The 18886-nt window shown below is 47.5% G+C and overlaps 1 protein-coding gene across 2 annotated transcripts in view; it reads left to right on the top strand.

Annotated features, from left to right (window-relative positions):
* slc12a5a (solute carrier family 12 member 5a) overlaps nucleotides 1-18886 on the top strand; it is a 176562-nt gene that overhangs the window by 93102 nt on the left and 64574 nt on the right. For both annotated transcript variants that reach the window (XM_031825697.1, XM_031825696.1), the window contains exon 3: nucleotides 1660-1800. In XM_031825697.1, coding sequence (XP_031681557.1) covers nucleotides 1660-1800 — 141 coding nt within the window. The remainder of the gene's footprint in view (nucleotides 1-1659; nucleotides 1801-18886) is intronic.

The raw sequence follows: 18886 nt of genomic DNA, 5'->3' as shown, positions 1-18886 counted from the left end.
ACAGACACACGCACACACGCACACATACACAAACACACAGGCACAGACAGACACACGCACACATACACACGCACACACATTTATTTGTGCATGTGCAACACAAATCAAGCCTATGATGAACAGAGGATGGTCCAGCCTGTGAGACTGCAATTTGTAGGCACACACACACACACACACACACGGTTCAGAGAGTGATTGAATAAGGGCCCTGACATCGATTAATGAGGGTCATTACTGTTTGAAGGACAAGTAAAAACTTCAGGTGAATAGAAGCACATTTCCAAACTGCTACAGAAATGCCAAGTCTATTATTATTTTCCATCTCAAAGGGACTCTCAGTTGTTACTGGTGATTTGTTACTGTGATATGTAGTTTGTATTCATAGTGCACATTTTAGATCTTACACTTGAACAAGCCCCCCATTCACATTGACGGGGCTGTAGAGGAGCGTGTCCAGAGTTCCTAGTGCTAGGAAGGAGGGCCAAACACCCCCATTCACATTGACGGGGCTGTTGTTGAGCGGATCGTAGAGTTAAGTTCCTTGGTGTCCACATCACCAACAACTATCATGGTCCAAACACACCAGGACAGTGGTGAAGAGGGCACGACAAAACCTATTCCCCCTCAGGAGACGGACAAAATGTGGCATGGGTCCCCAGATCATCAAAAGTTGTACAGTTGCACCATCGAGAGCGTCCTGACTGGTTGCATCACCGACCTGATATGGCATCTGACTGTAAGGCGATACAGAGGGTAGTGCGTACGGCCCAGTACATCACTGGGGCCAAGCTTCCTGCCCTCCAGGACCTCTATACTCAGCGGTGAAAGGCCCCAAAAATTGTCAAAGACTCCAGTCACCCAACTCATAGACTGTTCTCTCTGCTACCGCACGGCAAGTACAGCAACCCCCAAGCCATAAGACTGCTGAATAATTAATTAAATGGCCACCTGCCCCCCCCCCCCCCCCCCATTTGTTTTTACGCTGCTGCTATTCGCTGTTTATCGTCTATGCATAGTCACTTTACCCCTACCTACATGTACAAATGACCTCAGTTACCTCGACTGACCTGTTACCCCACACATTGACTCCATACCGGTACACCCTGTATATAGCCTCCTTAAGTGTTACTTTTGTAAATATTTTCTTAACTCTATTTTTTTAACACTGCATTGTTGGTTAAGGGCTTGTAAGTATTTCACGGTTGTATTTGGCGCAAGTGACAAATAACATTTGATTTGATTTGCCATTATGTTGCACCACCTCAGATATGTAAAGGAATCCATTATGCATCAATATGCTCACTACATTGCCTGCTACAGTAGTGTTTTAGTTAAGCAATAAGGGGCTGTGGTATATGGGTAATATGCCACGGCTAAGGGCTGTCCTTAAGCACGATGCAACGCAGAGTGCCTGGATACAGCCCTTAGCCGTGGTATATAGGCCATATACCACAAACCCCCGAGGTGCCTTATTGCTATTATAAACTGATTACCAAGGTAATTAGAGCAGTAAAAATACATGTTTTGTCATACCCGTGAAATACGGTCTGATATAGCATGGCTGTCAGCCAATCAGCATCTAGGGCTCGAACCACCCAGTGTATAATATGTAATTGACCATTTTCCATGTTATCCTGTGTGTGTCAATGCACTCTGCAGGAGGAGATGGAGACTAGTCCCATGGTATCAACCATGATCAGTAGCCTGGCCAACTACTCCAGTCTCCCCCAGGGCAGCAAGGAGCACGAGGAGGAGGCCGACAATGAGGAGGAAGACAAAAAGAAGAAGAAACCTGTCAAGGTAAGGTGCCGTTACAGCACTGGACAGCCAAACCTGTAACACAGCACTGGACAGCCAAACCTGTAACACAGCACTAGTCAGTCAAACCTATAACACAGCACTGGACAGTCAAACCTGTAACACAGCACTAGTCAGTCAAACCTGTAACACAGCACTGGACAGTCAAACCTGCAACACAGCACTGGACAGTCAAACCTGCAACACAGCACTGGACAGTCAAACCTGTAACACAGCACTGGACAGTCAAACCTGCAACACAGCACTGGTCAGTCAAACCTGTAACACAGCACTGGACAGTCAAACCTGCAACACAGCACTGGACAGTCAAACCTGCAACACAGCACTGGACAGTCAAACCTGTAACACAGCACTGGACAGTCAAACCTGCAACACAGCACTGGTCAGCCAAACATGCAACACAGCACTGGTCAGTCAAACCTGTAACACAGCACTGGTCAGCCAAACCTGTAACACAGCACTGGTCAGTCAAACCTGCAACACAACACTGGTCAGTCAAACCTGTAACACAGCACTGGTCAGCCAAAACCTGCAACACAGCACTGGTCAGCCAAACCTATAACACAGCACTGGTCAGCCAAACCTGTAACACAGCACTGGTCAGCCAAACCTGTAACACAGCACTGGTCAGTCAAACCTGCAACACAGCACTGGTCAGTCAAACCTGCAACACAGCACTGGTCAGTCAAACCTACAACACAGCACTGGTCAGTCAAACCTGTAACACAGTACTGGTCAGCCAAACCTGTAACACAGCACTGGTCAGCCAAACCTATAACACAGCACTGGTCAGCCAAACCTATAACACAGCACTGGTCAGTCAAACCTGCAACACAGCACTGGTCAGTCAAACCTGAAACACAGCACTGGTCAGCCAAACCTATAACACAGCACTGGTCAGCCAAACCTGTAACACAGCACTGGTCAGCCAAACCTATAACACAGCACTGGTCAGCCAAACCTGTAACACAGCACTGGTCAGCCAAACCTATAACACAGCACTGGTCAGTCAAACCTGCAACACACCACTGGTCAGCCAAACCTGTAACACACCACTGGTCAGCCAAACCTATAACACACCACTGGTCAGCCAAACCTATAACACAGCACTGGTCAGCCAAACCTATAACACAGCACTGGACAGTCAAACCTGTAACACACCACTGGTCAGCCAAACCTGTAACACAGCACTGGACAGCCGAACCTATAACACAGCACTGGACAGTCAAACCTGTAACACAACACTGGTCAGCCAAACCTATAACACAGCACTGGACAGTCAAACCTGTAACACAACACTGGTCAGCCAAACCTATAATACAGCACTGGTCAGCCAAACCTATAACACAGCACTGGTCAGCCAAACCTGCAACACAGCACTGGTCAGCCAAACCTGTAACACAGCACTGGTCAGCCAAACTTGTAACACAGCACTGGTCAGCCAAACCTATAACACAGCACTGGTCAGCCAAACCTGTAACACAGCACTGGTCAGTCAAACCTGTAACACAGCACTGGTCAGCCAAACCTGTAACACACCACTGGTCAGCCAAACCTGTAACACAGCACTGGTCAGTCAAACCTGCAACACAACACTGGTCAGTCAAACCTGTAACACAGCACTGGTCTGCCAAACCTGCAACACAGCACTGGACAGCCAAACCTATAACACAGCACTGGTCAGCCAAACCTGTAACACAGCACTGGTCAGCCAAACCTGTAACACAGCACTGGTCAGTCAAACCTGTAACACAGCACTGGTCAGTCAAACCTGTAACACAGCACTGGTCAGTCAAACCTGCAACACAGCACTGGTCAGTCAAACCTGTAACACAGCACTGGTCAGTCAAACCTGTAACACAGCACTGGTCAGCCAAACCTGTAACACAGCACTGGTCAGTCAAACCTGTAACACAGCACTGGTCAGCCAAACCTGTAACACAGCACTGGTCAGCCAAACCTGTAACACAGCACTGATCAGTCAAACCTGTAACACAGCACTGGTCAGTCAAACCTGTAACACAGCACTGGTCAGTCAAACCTGCAACACAGCACTGGTCAGTCAAACCTGTAACACAGCACTGGTCAGTCAAACATGCAACACAGCACTGGTCAGCCAAACCTGTAACCCAGCACTGGTCAGTCAAACCTGTAACACAGCACTGGACAGCCAAACCTGCAACACAGCACTGGTTAGTCAAACCTGCAACACAGCACTGGACAGCCAAACCTGTAACACAGCACTGGTCAGTCAAACCTGTAACACAGCACTGGTCAGTCAAACCTGCAACACAGCACTGGACAGTCAAAACTGTAACACAGCACTGGTCAGTCAAACCTGCAACACAGCACTGGTCAGCCAAACCTGCAACACAGCACTGGTCAGTCAAACCTGCAAGACAGCACTAGTCAGCCAAACCTGTAACACAGCACTGGTCAGTCAAACCTGTAACACAGCACTGGTCAGCCAAACCTGTAACACAGCACTGGTCAGTCAAACCTGCAACACAGCATTGGTCAGTCAAACCTGCAACACAGCACTGGTCAGTCAAACCTGCAACACAGCACTGGTCAGTCAAACCTGCAAAACAGCACTAGTCAGCCAAACCTGCAACACATCACTGGTCAGCCAAACCTGCAACACAGCACTGGTCAGCCAAACCTGCAACAAAGCACTGGTCAGTCAAACCTGCAACACAGCACTGGTCAGTCAAACCTGCAAAACAGCACTAGTCAGCCAAACCTGCAACACAGCACTGGACAGCCAAACCTATAACACAGCACTGGTCAGCCAAACCTGTAACACAGCACTGGTCAGCCAAACCTGTAACACAGCACTGGTCAGTCAAACCTGTAACACAGCACTGGTCAGTCAAACCTGTAACACAGCACTGGTCAGTCAAACCTGCAACACAGCACTGGTCAGTCAAACCTGTAACACAGCACTGGTCAGTCAAACCTGTAACACAGCACTGGTCAGCCAAACCTGTAACACAGCACTGGTCAGTCAAACCTGTAACACAGCACTGGTCAGCCAAACCTGTAACACAGCACTGGTCAGCCAAACCTGTAACACAGCACTGATCAGTCAAACCTGTAACACAGCACTGGTCAGTCAAACCTGTAACACAGCACTGGTCAGTCAAACCTGCAACACAGCACTGGTCAGTCAAACCTGTAACACAGCACTGGTCAGTCAAACATGCAACACAGCACTGGTCAGCCAAACCTGTAACCCAGCACTGGTCAGTCAAACCTGTAACACAGCACTGGACAGCCAAATCTGCAACACAGCACTGGTTAGTCAAACCTGCAACACAGCACTGGACAGCCAAACCTGTAACACAGCACTGGTCAGTCAAACCTGTAACACAGCACTGGTCAGTCAAACCTGCAACACAGCACTGGACAGTCAAAACTGTAACACAGCACTTGTCAGTCAAACCTGCAACACAGCACTGGTCAGCCAAACCTGCAACACAGCACTGGTCAGTCAAACCTGCAAGACAGCACTAGTCAGCCAAACCTGTAACACAGCACTGGTCAGTCAAACCTGTAACACAGCACTGGTCAGCCAAACCTGTAACACAGCACTGGTCAGTCAAACCTGCAACACAGCATTGGTCAGTCAAACCTGCAACACAGCACTGGTCAGTCAAACCTGCAACACAGCACTGGTCAGTCAAACCTGCAAAACAGCACTAGTCAGCCAAACCTGCAACACATCACTGGTCAGCCAAACCTGCAACACAGCACTGGTCAGCCAAACCTGCAACAAAGCACTGGTCAGTCAAACCTGCAACACAGCACTGGTCAGTCAAACCTGCAACACAGCACTGGTCAGTCAAACCTGCAACACAGCACTGGTCAGCCAAACCTGCAACACAGCACTGGTCAGCCAAACCTGCAACACAGCACTGGTCAGTAAAACCTGCAACACAGCACTGGACAGTCAAACCTGCAACGGTCAGTCAAACCTGCAACACAGCACTGGACAGTCAAACCTGCAACACAGCACTGGACAGTCAAACCTGCAACACAGCACTGGACAGTCAAACCTGCAACGGTCAGTCAAACCTGCAACACAGCACTGGTCAGCCAAACCTGCAACACAGCACTGGACAGTCAAACCTGTAACACAGCACTGGACAGTCAAACCTGCAACGGTCAGTCAAACCTGCAACACAGCACTGGTCAGTCAAACCTGTAACACAGCACTGGTCAGCCAAACCTGCAACACAGCACTGGACAGCCAAACCTGCAACACAGCACTGGACAGTCAAACCTGCAACACAGCACTGGACAGTCAAACCTGCAACACAGCACTGGACAGTCAAACCTGCAACGGTCAGTCAAACCTGCAACACAGCACTGGTCAGCCAAACCTGCAACACAGCACTGGACAGTCAAACCTGCAACACAGCACTGGACAGTCAAACCTGTAACACAGCACTGGTCAGCCAAACCTGCAACACAGCACTGGTCAGTCAAACCTGCAACACAGCACTAGTCAGCCGAACCTATAACACAGCAATGGACAGTCAAACCTGCAGCACAGCACTGGTCAGTCAAACCTGCAACACAGCACTGGTCAGTCAAACCTGCAACACAGCACTAGTCAGCCAAACCTGCAACACAGCAATGGACAGTCAAACCTGCAACACAGCACTGGTCAGTCAAACCTGCAACACAGCACTAGTCAGCCAAACCTGCAACACAGCAATGGACAGTCAAACCTGCAACACAGCACTGGTCAGTCAAACCTGCAACACAGCACTAGTCAGCCAAACCTGCAACACAGCAATGGACAGTCAAACCTGCAACACAGCACTGGTCAGTCAACCCTGCAACACAGCACTGGTCAGTCAAACCTGCAACACAGCACTGGTCAGTCAAACCTGCAACACAGCACTGGTCAGTCAAACCTGCAACACAGCACTGGTCAGTCAAAACTGCAACACAGCACTGGTCAGTCAAACCTGCAACACAGCACTGGTCAGTCAAACCTGCAACACAGCACTGGTCAGTCAAACCTGCAAAACAGCACTAGTCAGCCAAACCTGCAACACATCACTGGTCAGCCAAACCTGCAACACAGCACTGGTCAGCCAAACCTGCAACAAAGCACTGGTCAGTCAAACCTGCAACACAGCACTGGTCAGTCAAACCTGCAACACAGCACTGGTCAGTCAAACCTGCAACACAGCACTGGTCAGCCAAACCTGCAACACAGCACTGGTCAGCCAAACCTGCAACACAGCACTGGTCAGTCAAACCTGCAACACAGCACTGGACAGTCAAACCTGCAACACAGCACTGGACAGTCAAACCTGCAACACAGCACTGGACAGTCAAACCTGCAACACAGCACTGGACAGTCAAACCTGCAACGGTCAGTCAAACCTGCAACACAGCACTGGTCAGCCAAACCTGCAACACAGCACTGGACAGCCAAACCTGTAACACAGCACTGGACAGTCAAACCTGCAACGGTCAGTCAAACCTGCAACACAGCACTGGTCAGTCAAACCTGTAACACAGCACTGGTCAGCCAAACCTGCAACACAGCACTGGACAGTCAAACCTGCAACACAGCACTGGACAGTCAAACCTGCAACACAGCACTGGACAGTCAAACCTGCAACACAGCACTGGACAGTCAAACCTGCAACGGTCAGTCAAACCTGCAACACAGCACTGGTCAGCCAAACCTGCAACACAGCACTGGACAGTCAAACCTGCAACACAGCACTGGACAGTCAAACCTGCAACACAGCACTGGTCAGCCAAACCTGCAACACAGCACTGGTCAGTCAAACCTGCAACACAGCACTAGTCAGCCGAACCTATAACACAGCAATGGACAGTCAAACATGCAGCACAGCACTGGTCAGTCAAACCTGCAACACAGCACTGGTCAGTCAAACCTGCAACACAGCACTAGTCAGCCAAACCTGCAACACAGCAATGGACAGTCAAACCTGCAACACAGCACTGGTCAGTCAAACCTGCAACACAGCACTAGTCAGCCAAACCTGCAACACAGCAATGGACAGTCAAACCTGCAACACAGCACTGGTCAGTCAACCCTGCAACACAGCACTGGTCAGTCAAACCTGCAACACAGCACTGGTCAGTCAAACCTGCAACACAGCACTGGTCAGTCAAACCTGCAACACAGCACTGGTCAGTCAAAACTGCAACACAGCACTGGTCAGTCAAACCTGCAACACAGCAGTGGTCAGTCAAACCTGCAACACAGCACTGGTCAGTCAAACCTGTAAAATAGCAGGTACCACAGCACTGATCACTGATCCGCCAGGCACATAACACAAAACCAAACAGTCAGGTCCATGTACACTGTGAAGGTACATTAACACGTACAGTCAGGTCCAGGTACACTGTGAAGGTACGTTTCGGTTAAAGTAAAAAATTAACACGTACAGTCAGGTCCTAAATTATGCCAGGAGGCTAAAACTTAGCCTCAAGTGGATCTTCCAGCACACATTAAAAAAAAAACAAGCACACATAAACACCCCCAAGCACACATAAACACCCCCAAGCACACATAAACACCCCAAGCACACATAAACACCCCAAGCACACATAAACACCTCAAGCACACATAAACACCTCAAGCACACATAAACACCCCCAAGCACACATAAACACCTCAAGCACACAAAGAAAACCAAAGCACACATAAAACCCCCAAGCACACATAAAAACCCCAAACACCGCTAAACACCCCCTAGCACCCATAAACCCCCAAGGACACATAAAAAACCCATTCACACATTTTCTTTAAACAAAGCACACATAAATCCCCAAACACATAAATCCCTCAAGCACACATTAAGAAAACCAAGCACATATAAAACCCCCAAGCACACATAAACACCCCCAAGCACACATAAAACCCCCAAGCACACATAAAACCCCCAAGCACACATAAACACCCCCAAGCACACATAAACACCCCCTAACACACATAAACACCCCCAAACACACATTTAAAAAAACAAGCACACATAAAACCTCCAAGCACACATAAAACCCCCTAACACACATAAACAACCCCTAACACACATAAACACTCCCAAGCACACATAAACACCCCCAAGCACACATAAAACCCCCAAGCACACATAAACACCCCCTAACACACATAAACACCCCCTAACACACATAAACACTCCCAAGCACACATAAACACCCCCAAGCACACATAAACACCCCCAAGCACACATAACACCCCCAAGCACACATAAACACCCCCCAAGCACACATAAACACCCCAAGCACACATAAACACCCCCAAGCACACATAAACACCCCAAGCACACATAAACACCCCAAGCACACATAAACACCCCAAGCACACATAAACACCCCAAGCACACATAAACACCCCCAAGCACACATAAAAACCCAAGCACACACAAACACCCCCAAGCACACACAAAAACCCAAGCACACACAAACACCCCCAAGCACACATAAAACCCAAGCACACTTAAACACCCCCAAACACCGCTAAACACCGCTAAACACCCCCTAGCACCCATAAACACTCCCAAGCACACAAAAACATCCCAAGCACACATAAACATCCCAAGCACACATAAACAACCCCAAGCACACATAAACAACCCCAAGCACACATAAACACTCCCAAGCACACATAAACACCCCCTAACACACATAAACATCCCAAGCACACAAAAACACTCCCAAGCACACATAAACAACCCCAAGCACACATAAACAACCCCAAGCACACATAAACACTCCCAAGCACACATAAACACCCCCAAGCACACATAAACATCCCAAGCACACAAAAACTCTCCCAAGCACACATAAACACCCCCAAGGACACATAAACATCCCAAGCACACAAAAACACTCCCAAGCACACAAAAACACTCCCAAGCACACAAAAACATCCCAAGCACACAAAAACACTCCCAAGCACACATAAACACCCCCAAGCACACATAAACACCCCAAGCACACATAAACACCCCAAGCACACATAAACACCCCCAAGCACACATAAACACCCCAAGCACACATAAACACCCCCAAGCACACATAAACACCCCAAGCACACATAAACACCCCAAGCACACATAAACACCCCAAGCACACATAAACACCCCAAGCACACATAAACAACCCCAAGCACACATAAACACCCCAAGCACACAAAGAAACCAAAGCACACATAAAACCCCCAAGCACACATAAAAACCCCAAGCACACATAAACACCCCCAAGCACACATAAAAACCCAAGCACACACAAACACCCCCAAGCACACATAAAAACCCAAGCACACACAAACACCCCCAAGCACACATAAAAACCCAAGCACACTTAAACACCCCCAAACACCGCTAAACACCCCCTAGCACCCATAAACACTCCCAAGCACACAAAAACATCCCAAGCACACATAAACATCCCAAGCACACATAAACAACCCCAAGCACACATAAACAACCCCAAGCACACAAAAACACTCCCAAGCACACATAAACAACCCCAAGCACACATAAACAACCCCAAGCACACGTAAAAATCCATAAAGAGATTGTTAATTGACCACAAAATCAATTTTGAAATGGCTGTCTGTCTCCTGGCTTTTTTAAACCAGGGTGTCTGTAGTGACACCTCAAGCACTGAGATGCAGTGCCTTAGACCGCTGTGCCACTCAGGACTTGGTTTGAATTGAAGAGTCCATAAGTACAGACTAAGGATATCAAGAATATGGAAAGATTCTGTATGGAGGAATGGTCTATAATCCCTTCCAATGTGCTCTCTAATCTCATAAAACATTTGAGAAAAAGGCTCAGTGCCATTATCCTTGCAAGGTGAGGCATTGAAAGTATTGAAAACAGGGGTGCCAATCATTTTGACCCCTATCTTTTTGAAATGTAGTTTTATTACTTGTTAAACAAAATATATTTCTCTGAGCATTTGTATTAGTATAATTGAGCATACCCACATAGCTCAGTATTTGTGTTATTTTATAGTCCTTTTTGCTCATCTTTATCAATAATAATAATTTTGGACATTACTGTATGATGGTTGTTTTATGGCAATGGACAGTGAAAGACTTAAGTCAGAGACTGGAGTGTCAACATATGGCTCTGTCAGATATGTAACACAGTCTGTGTTGGTCGATAGCGAATTCTGTTTACTCCCTACTGGTCTCCGCTGAGGTTTCCTGTGAGAATGTTGTGCTATGTTGTCAGAGAAGTGTCCAAGCATTGCCAGTCAACCATGTGGGAATGCCTGATCTGTCTCCCAGATGACAGCCCTCAGTGAAGTTTGACCCTGGGCTGTCTCAGTGTCTGGCCAATGAGGAGAGCTGCCTAACAGGCCTGCCTAGTTAAGAGCCTGACTCAAGACCTTTTCACCCTGGTGTTTTCCCCATCTATTTCTGCTTTGGTTTCTTTCCACATATCATTCTTGGTTCTTTTTCCAGTCTCCCTGTTTACCTTCCTCCTTCTTTCAGTCCTTTCTCCCTGGAAGTCACCTGTCTCTCTGTGAGGTCCCCTTCTCCCTGGACGTAACCTGTCCCTCTGTGAGGTCCCCTTCTCCCTGGACGTCACCTGTCTCTCTGTAAGGTCCCCTTCTCCCTGGACGTAACCTGTCCCTCTGTGAGGTCCCCTTCTCCCTGGTCGTCACCTGTCTCTCTGTAAGGTCCCCTTCTCTCTGGATGTCACCTGTCTCTCTGTAAGGTCCCCTTCTCCCTAGACGTAACCTGTCCCTCTGTGAGGTCCCCTTCTCCCTGGACGTCACCTGTCTCTCTGAAAGGTCCCCTTCTCCCTGGACGTAACCTGTCCCTCTGTAAGGTCACCTGTCTCTCTGTAAGGTCCCCTTCTCTCTGGATGTCACCTGTCTCTCTGTAAGGTCCCCTTCTCCCTGGATGTCACCTGTCTCTCTGTAAGGTCCCCTTCTCCCTGGACGTCACCTGTCCCTCTGTAAGGTCCCCTTCTCCCTGGACGTCACCTGTCTCTCTGTAAGGTCACCTGTCTCTCTGTAAGGTCCCCTTCTCCCTGGATGTCACCTGTCTCTCTGTAAGGTCCCCTTCTCCCTGGACGTCACCTGTCTCTCTGTAAGGTCACCTGTCTCTCTGTAAGGTCCCCTTCTCCCTGGACGTCACCTATCTCTCTGTAAGGTCACCTGTCTCTCTGTAAGGTCCCCTTCTCCCTGGACGTCACCTGTCCCTCTGTAAGGTCCCCTTCTCCCTGGACGTCACCTACCCCTCTGTAAGGTCACCTTCTCCCTGGACGTCACCTGTCTCTCTGTAAGGTCCCCTTCTCCCTGGATGTCACCTGTCTCTCTGTAAGGTCCCCTTCTCCCTGGATGTCACCTGTCTCTCTGTAAGGTCCCCTTCTCCCTGGATGTCACCTGTCTCTCTGTAAGGTCCCCTTCTCCCTGGACGTCACCTGTCTCTCTGTAAGGTCCCCTTCTCCCTGGATGTCACCTGTCTCTCTGTAAGGTCCCCTTCTCCCTGGACGTCACCTATCTCTCTGTAAGGTCACCTGTCTCTCTGTAAGGTCCCCTTCTCCCTGGACGTCACCTGTCCCTCTATAAGGTTCACCTGTCCCTCTGTAAGGTCCCCTTCTCCCTGGACGTCACCTGTCTCTCTGTAAGGTCGTTGCTACTTTTCCCTCTATATATTAGATTCAGTACTCCTCGATGTCGCCAGGCGGAAGGGGCTAATCATTCTCGTGTCGCCTTCCCCAGCCCTTTGATACTTAATTAACCTGCTCGCTACGCCAAGCAGCTGCTTCTCCAATCAGCAGCCCATTCCAAAGGCAATCTCCCCATCACCACGAGAGGCTTTTCATTAACGCAGCCGATGGCATTTCATCATTCCGACAGCGATCCCTTTCTCTCTCCTCTTTCCTCTCTCTCTCTCTGCTTCATCAGCAGCTGCTGGAGTATGGCAGCCAGAGCGTTTCGTACGGCGCAGTGTGAAAAGAGAGATTAGAGGGTTTTCATACCATGCAACATCAGGGAACAGTCTGGAGGTTGTCGGGGTTAAGAAGGAAACTGTTCTGCCGATCTGTGGGAGTCTTTTCCTGTCTGAGTTTCTATTGGGAAGAATTAAAACGGTGTGTTGAAAAGTGTTCCATCCCAGTCTCTCTTGTGTGTTGAAAAGTGTTCCATCCCAGTCTCTAATGTGTGTTGAAAAGTGTTCCATCCCAGTCTCTCATGTGTGTTGAAAAGTGTTCCATCCCAGTCTCTCATGTGTGTTGAAAAGTGTTCCATCCCAGTCTCTCTTGTGTGTTGAAAAGTGTTCCATCCCAGTCTCTCATGTGTGTTGAAAAGTGTTCCATCCCAGTCTCTCTTGTGTGTTGAAAAGTGTTCCATCCCAGTCTCTCATGTGTGTTGAAAAGTGTTCCATCCCAGTCTCTCATGTGTGTTGAAAAGTGTTCCATCCCAGTCTCTCATGTGTGTTGAAAAGTGTTCCATCCCAGTCTCTCATGTGTGTTGAAAAGTGGTCCATCACAGTCTCTAATGTGTGTTGAAAAGTGTTCCATCCCAGTCTCTCATGTGTGTTGAAAAGTGTTCCATCCCAGTCTCTAATGTGTGTTGAAAAGTGTTCCATCCCAGTCTCTCATGTGTGTTGAAAAGTGTTCCATCCCAGTCTCTCATGTGTGTTGAAAAGTGTTCCATCCCAGTCTCTAATGTGTGTTGAAAAGTGTTCCATCCCAGTCTCTCATGTGTGTTGAAACGTGTTCCATCCCAGTCTCTCATGTGTGTTGAAAAGTGTTCCATCCCAGTCTCTCATGTGTGTTGAAAAGTGTTCCATCCCAGTCTCTAATGTGTGTTGAAAAGTGTTCCATCCCAGTCTCTCATGTGTGTTGGAAAGTGTTCCATCCCAGTCTCTCATGTGTGTTGAAAAGTGTTCCATCCCAGTCTCTCATGTGTGTTGAAAAGTGTTCCATCCCAGTCTCTCATGTGTGTTGAAAAGTGTTCCCTCCCAGTCTCTCATGTGTGTTGAAAAGTGTTCCATCCCAGTCTCTCATGTGTGTTGAAAAGTGTTCCATCCCAGTCTCTCATGTGTGTTGGAAAGTGTTCCATCCCAGTCTCTCATGTGTGTTGAAAAGTGTTCCATCCCAGTCTCTCATGTGTGTTGAAAAGTGTTCCATCCCAGTCTCTCATGTGTGTTGAAAAGTGTTCCATCCCAGTCTCTCATGTGTGTTGAAAAGTGTTCCATCCCAGTCTCTCATGTGTGTTGAAAAGTGTTCCATCCCAGTCTCTCATGTGTGTTGAAAGGTGTTCCATCCCAGTCTCTCATGTGTGTTGAAAAGTGTTCCATCCCAGTCTCTCATGTGTGTTGAAAAGTGTTCCATCCCAGTCTCTCATGTGTGTTGAAAAGTGTTCCATCCCAGTCTCTCATGTGTGTTGAAAAGTGTTCCATCCCAGTCTCTCATGTGTGTTGGAAAGTGTTCCATCCCAGTCTCTCATGTGTGTTGAAAAGTGTTCCATCCCAGTCTCTCATGTGTGTTGAAAAGTGTTCCATCCCAGTCTCTCATGTGTGTTGAAAAGTGTTCCATCCCAGTCTCTCATGTGTGTTGAAAAGTGTTCCATCCCAGTCTCTCATGTGTGTTGAAAAGTGTTCCATCCCAGTCTCTCATGTGTGTTGAAAGGTGTTCCATCCCAGTCTCTCATGTGTGTTGAAAAGTGTTCCATCCCAGTCTCTCATGTGTGTTGAAAAGTGTTCCATCCCAGTCTCTCATGTGTGTTGAAAAGTGTTCCATCCCAGTCTCTCATGTGTGTTGAAAAGTGTTCCATCCCAGTCTCTCATGTGTGTTGAAAAGTGTTCCATCCCAGTCTCTCATGTGTGTTGAAAAGTGTTCCATCCCAGTCTCTCATGTGTGTTGAAAAGTGTTCCATCACAGTCTCTAATGTGTGTTGAAAAGTGTTCCATCCCAGTCTCTCTTGTGTGTTGAAAAGTGTTCCATCCCAGTCTCTCATGTGTGTTGAAAAGTGTTCCATCACAGTCTCTAATGTGTGTTGAAAAGTGTTCCATCCCAGTCTCTCATGTGTGTTGAAAAGTGTTCCATCACAGTCTCTAATGTGTGTTGAAAAGTGTTCCATCCCAGTCTCTCTTGTGTGTTGAAAAGTGTTCCATCCCAGTCTCTCATGTGTGTTGAAAAGTGTTCCATCCCAGTCTCTCATGTGTGTTGAAAAGTGTTCCATCCCAGTCTCTCATGTGTTGAAAAGTGTTCCATCCCAGTCTCTAATGTGTGTTGAAAAGTGTTCCATCCCAGTCTCTCATGTGTGTTGAAAAGTGTTCCATCCCAGTCTCTCTTGTGTGTTGAAAAGTGTTCCATCCCAGTCTCTCTTGTGTGTTGAAAAGTGTTCCATCCCAGTCTCTCATGTGTGTTGAAAAGTGTTCCATCCCAGTCTCTCATGTGTGTTGAAAAGTGTTCCATCCCAGCCTCTCATGTGTGTTGAAAAGTGTTCCATCCCAGTCTCTCTTGTGTGTTGAAAAGTGTTCCATCCCAGTCTCTCATGTGTGTTGAAAAGTGTTCCATCCCAGTCTCTCATGTGTGTTGAAAAGTGTTCCATCCCAGTCTCTCTTGTGTGTTGAAAAGTGTTCCATCCCAGTCTCTCATGTGTGTTGAAAAGTGTTCCATCCCAGTCTCTCATGTGTGTTGAAAAGTGTTCCATCCCAGTCTCTCATGTGTGTTGAAAAGTGTTCCATCCCAGTCTCTCATGTGTGTTGAAAAGTGTTCCATCCCAGTCTCTCATGTGTGTTGAAAGTGTTCCATCCCAGTCTCTCATGTGTGTTGAAAAGTGTTCCATCCCAGTCTCTCATGTGTGTTGAAAAGTGTTCCATCCCAGTCTCTCATGTGTGTTGAAAAGTGTTCCATCACAGTCTCTAATGTGTGTTGAAAAGTGTTCCATCCCAGTCTCTCTTGTGTGTTGAAAAGTGTTCCATCCCAGTCTCTCATGTGTGTTGAAAAGTGTTCCATCACAGTCTCTAATGTGTGTTGAAAAGTGTTCCATCCCAGTCTCTCATGTGTGTTGAAAAGTGTTCCATCACAGTCTCTAATGTGTGTTGAAAAGTGTTCCATCCCAGTCTCTCTTGTGTGTTGAAAAGTGTTCCATCCCAGTCTCTCATGTGTGTTGAAAAGTGTTCCATTACAGTCTCTAATGTGTGTTGAAAAGTGTTCCATCCCAGTCTCTCATGTGTGTTGAAAAGTGTTACATCCCAGTCTCTCGTGTGTTGAAAAGTGTTCCATCCCAGTCTCTAATGTGTGTTGAAAAGTGTTCCATCCCAGTCTCTCATGTGTGTTGAAAAGTGTTCCATCCCAGTCTCTCATGTGTGTTGAAAAGTGTTCCATCACAGTCTCTAATGTGTGTTGAAAAGTGTTCCATCCCAGTCTCTCATGTGTGTTGAAAAGTGTTCCATCACAGTCTCTAATGTGTGTTGAAAAGTGTTCCATCCCAGTCTCTCTTGTGTGTTGAAAAGTGTTCCATCCCAGTCTCTCATGTGTGTTGAAAAGTGTTCCATTACAGTCTCTAATGTGTGTTGAAAAGTGTTCCATCCCAGTCTCTCATGTGTGTTGAAAAGTGTTACATCCCAGTCTCTCGTGTGTTGAAAAGTGTTCCATCCCAGTCTCTAATGTGTGTTGAAAAGTGTTCCATCCCAGTCTCTCATGTGTGTTGAAAAGTGTTCCATCCCAGTCTCTCATGTGTGTTGAAAAGTGTTCCATCCCAGTCTCTCATGTGTGTTGAAAAGTGTTCCATCCCAGTCTCTCATGTGTGTTGAAAAGTGTTCCATCCCAGTCTCTCATGTGTGTTGAAAAGTGTTCCATCACAGTCTCTCATGTGTGTTGAAAAGTGTTCCATCACAGTCTCTAATGTGTGTTGGAAAGTGTTCCATCCCAGTCTCTAATGTGTGTTGAAAAGTGTCCCATCCCAGTCTCTAATGTGTGTTGAAAAGTGTTCCATCCCAGTCTCTAATGTGTGTTGAAAAGTGTTCCATCCCAGTCTCTCATGTGTGTTGAAAAGTGTTCCATCCCAGTCTCTCTTGTGTGTTGGAAAGTGTTCCATCCCAGTCTCTAATGTGTGTTGAAAAGTGTCCCATCCCAGTCTCTAATGTGTGTTGAAAAGTGTTCCATCCCAGTCTCTCATGTGTGTTGAAAAGTGTTCCATCCCAGTCTCTCATGTGTGTTGAAAAGTGTTCCATCCCAGTCTCTCTTGTGTGTTGAAAAGTGTTCCATTCCAGTCTCTCTTGTGTGTTGAAAAGTGTTCCATCCCAGTCTCTCTTGTGTGTTGAAAAGTGTTCCATCCCAGTCTCTCTTGTGTGTTGAAAAGTGTTCCATCCCAGTCTCTCTTGTGTGTTGAAAAGTGTTCCATCCCAGTCTCTCATGTGTGTTGAAAAGTGTTCCATCCCAGTCTCTCATGTGTGTTGAAAAGTGTTCCATCCCCGTCTCTCATATGTGTTGAAAAGTGTTCTATCCCAGTCTCTCTTGTGTGTTGAAAAGTGTTCCATCCCAGTCTCTCATGTGTGTTTCTCTTCCATGTCATGTGTTTTACGATGCCTCTTCTCTCTCTCATTAGAAGCCCCAGTCTGACATTAGTATTCACGGTGGTTAGCCTTGCGAAGTTTGTATCTTGAGTAATGTTGCTTTGTATTATACTACAGTTGCGTCTGCGGTTTGTCAGTATTGATAGTCGAGCAGAGAATTCAAAGCTTACGTATGCCCCTACTTAGCAAACTGAAAGTGTGGTTAAAACCAAACAGACTTCATGGATTTCTTGAAGCAGCACCATAATATTCCAGCAAACAGGAATGTCCGTTTATTAAGCATTTAGTCCCATGTGAATGTCCAGTAGGTAAAGAATAAATAGGATGGTGTTGCTGCAGGCCTGCAGCACTGAATGTTCTGCCTAGATAATTGGCTAAATCACACACATGCACATATAGACATAGGCAGGTACCTTTACCACCCATGAACAAACACCTCCTCCGTCCCCATTTCTCTCACCTCCCTTCTTTCTCTCTATTTCTCTCTCACACACTCATATACACATACACATCTTAACTACACACAAACAAACATTTCCTCTCCTCGCCCCACTCCCTCCTCCTCTCTCTCCTCCTTCCCCTATCTCTCCCTCTCTTCTTCCTCTCTCTCCTCCTTCCCCTAACTCTCTCTCTCTTCCTCTCTCTCCTCCTTCCCCTACCTCTCCCTCTCTTCTTCCTCTCTCTCCTCCTTCCCCTAACTCTCTCTCTCTCCTCCTTCCCCTACCTCTCCCTCTCTTCTTCCTCTCTCTCCTCCTTCCCCTAACTCTCTCTCTCTCTTCCTCCTCTCTTTCCTCCTTCCCCTAACTCTCTCTCTCTCTTCCTCCTCCTCTCTCCCCCTCTCTCTCTTCCTCCTCTCTCCTACCTCTCTCTCTCTTCCTCCTCTCTCCTACCTCTCTCTCTTCCTCCTCTCTCCTACCTCTCTCTCTTCCTCCTCTCTCCTACCTCTCTCTCTCTTCCTCCTCTCTCCTACCTCTCTGTCTCTTTCTTCTCCCTCTCTTCCTCCTCTCTCCTACATCTCTGTCTTTCTCTGTCCTCCTTCCCCTACCTCTCTGTCTCTCCGCTCCCACAAAAACAAACACACACACACAAACATGCCGCAGGTTAATCCATACCCGTGGGCAGACATTCGGAGAGAGTTATATGATGCCTTCTTTCCTCTCTCTCTCCTCCTCTTTAATAATTCACCTGAGCTGAAACACATTAGCCCTGTCAGTTCCTGTCTGGTCGACAGAGCGTGATGATGGCATTACAAACTCCTAGCCCCCCCCCACCCACCGTTCCCCATTCCCCATCCCATGTCTTCACACACCTCTCCTTTCACCTCAACCAATTTTATTGCGTTAGAAGTCGAGGTACAGCATCTGTGTTCGCTCGGGCCAGCATCTGTGAGGAGCGGCCTAACGTAACCATGCCCCCGAGTAGGGTACAGTCGTAGGGTACTCCTGATACTCCCATGAGCTGTATAAGGCTATAAGGCTATAAGCAAACAAGAAAATG

The sequence above is a fragment of the Oncorhynchus kisutch genome, linkage group LG5 (genome assembly GCF_002021735.2).
Source record: "Oncorhynchus kisutch isolate 150728-3 linkage group LG5, Okis_V2, whole genome shotgun sequence".
In the NCBI taxonomy this organism is placed as follows: Eukaryota; Metazoa; Chordata; class Actinopteri; order Salmoniformes; family Salmonidae; genus Oncorhynchus; species Oncorhynchus kisutch.
The sequence above is the reverse complement of the archived record's forward strand: the minus strand, read 5'-3'. Positions and strand labels throughout refer to the sequence as shown.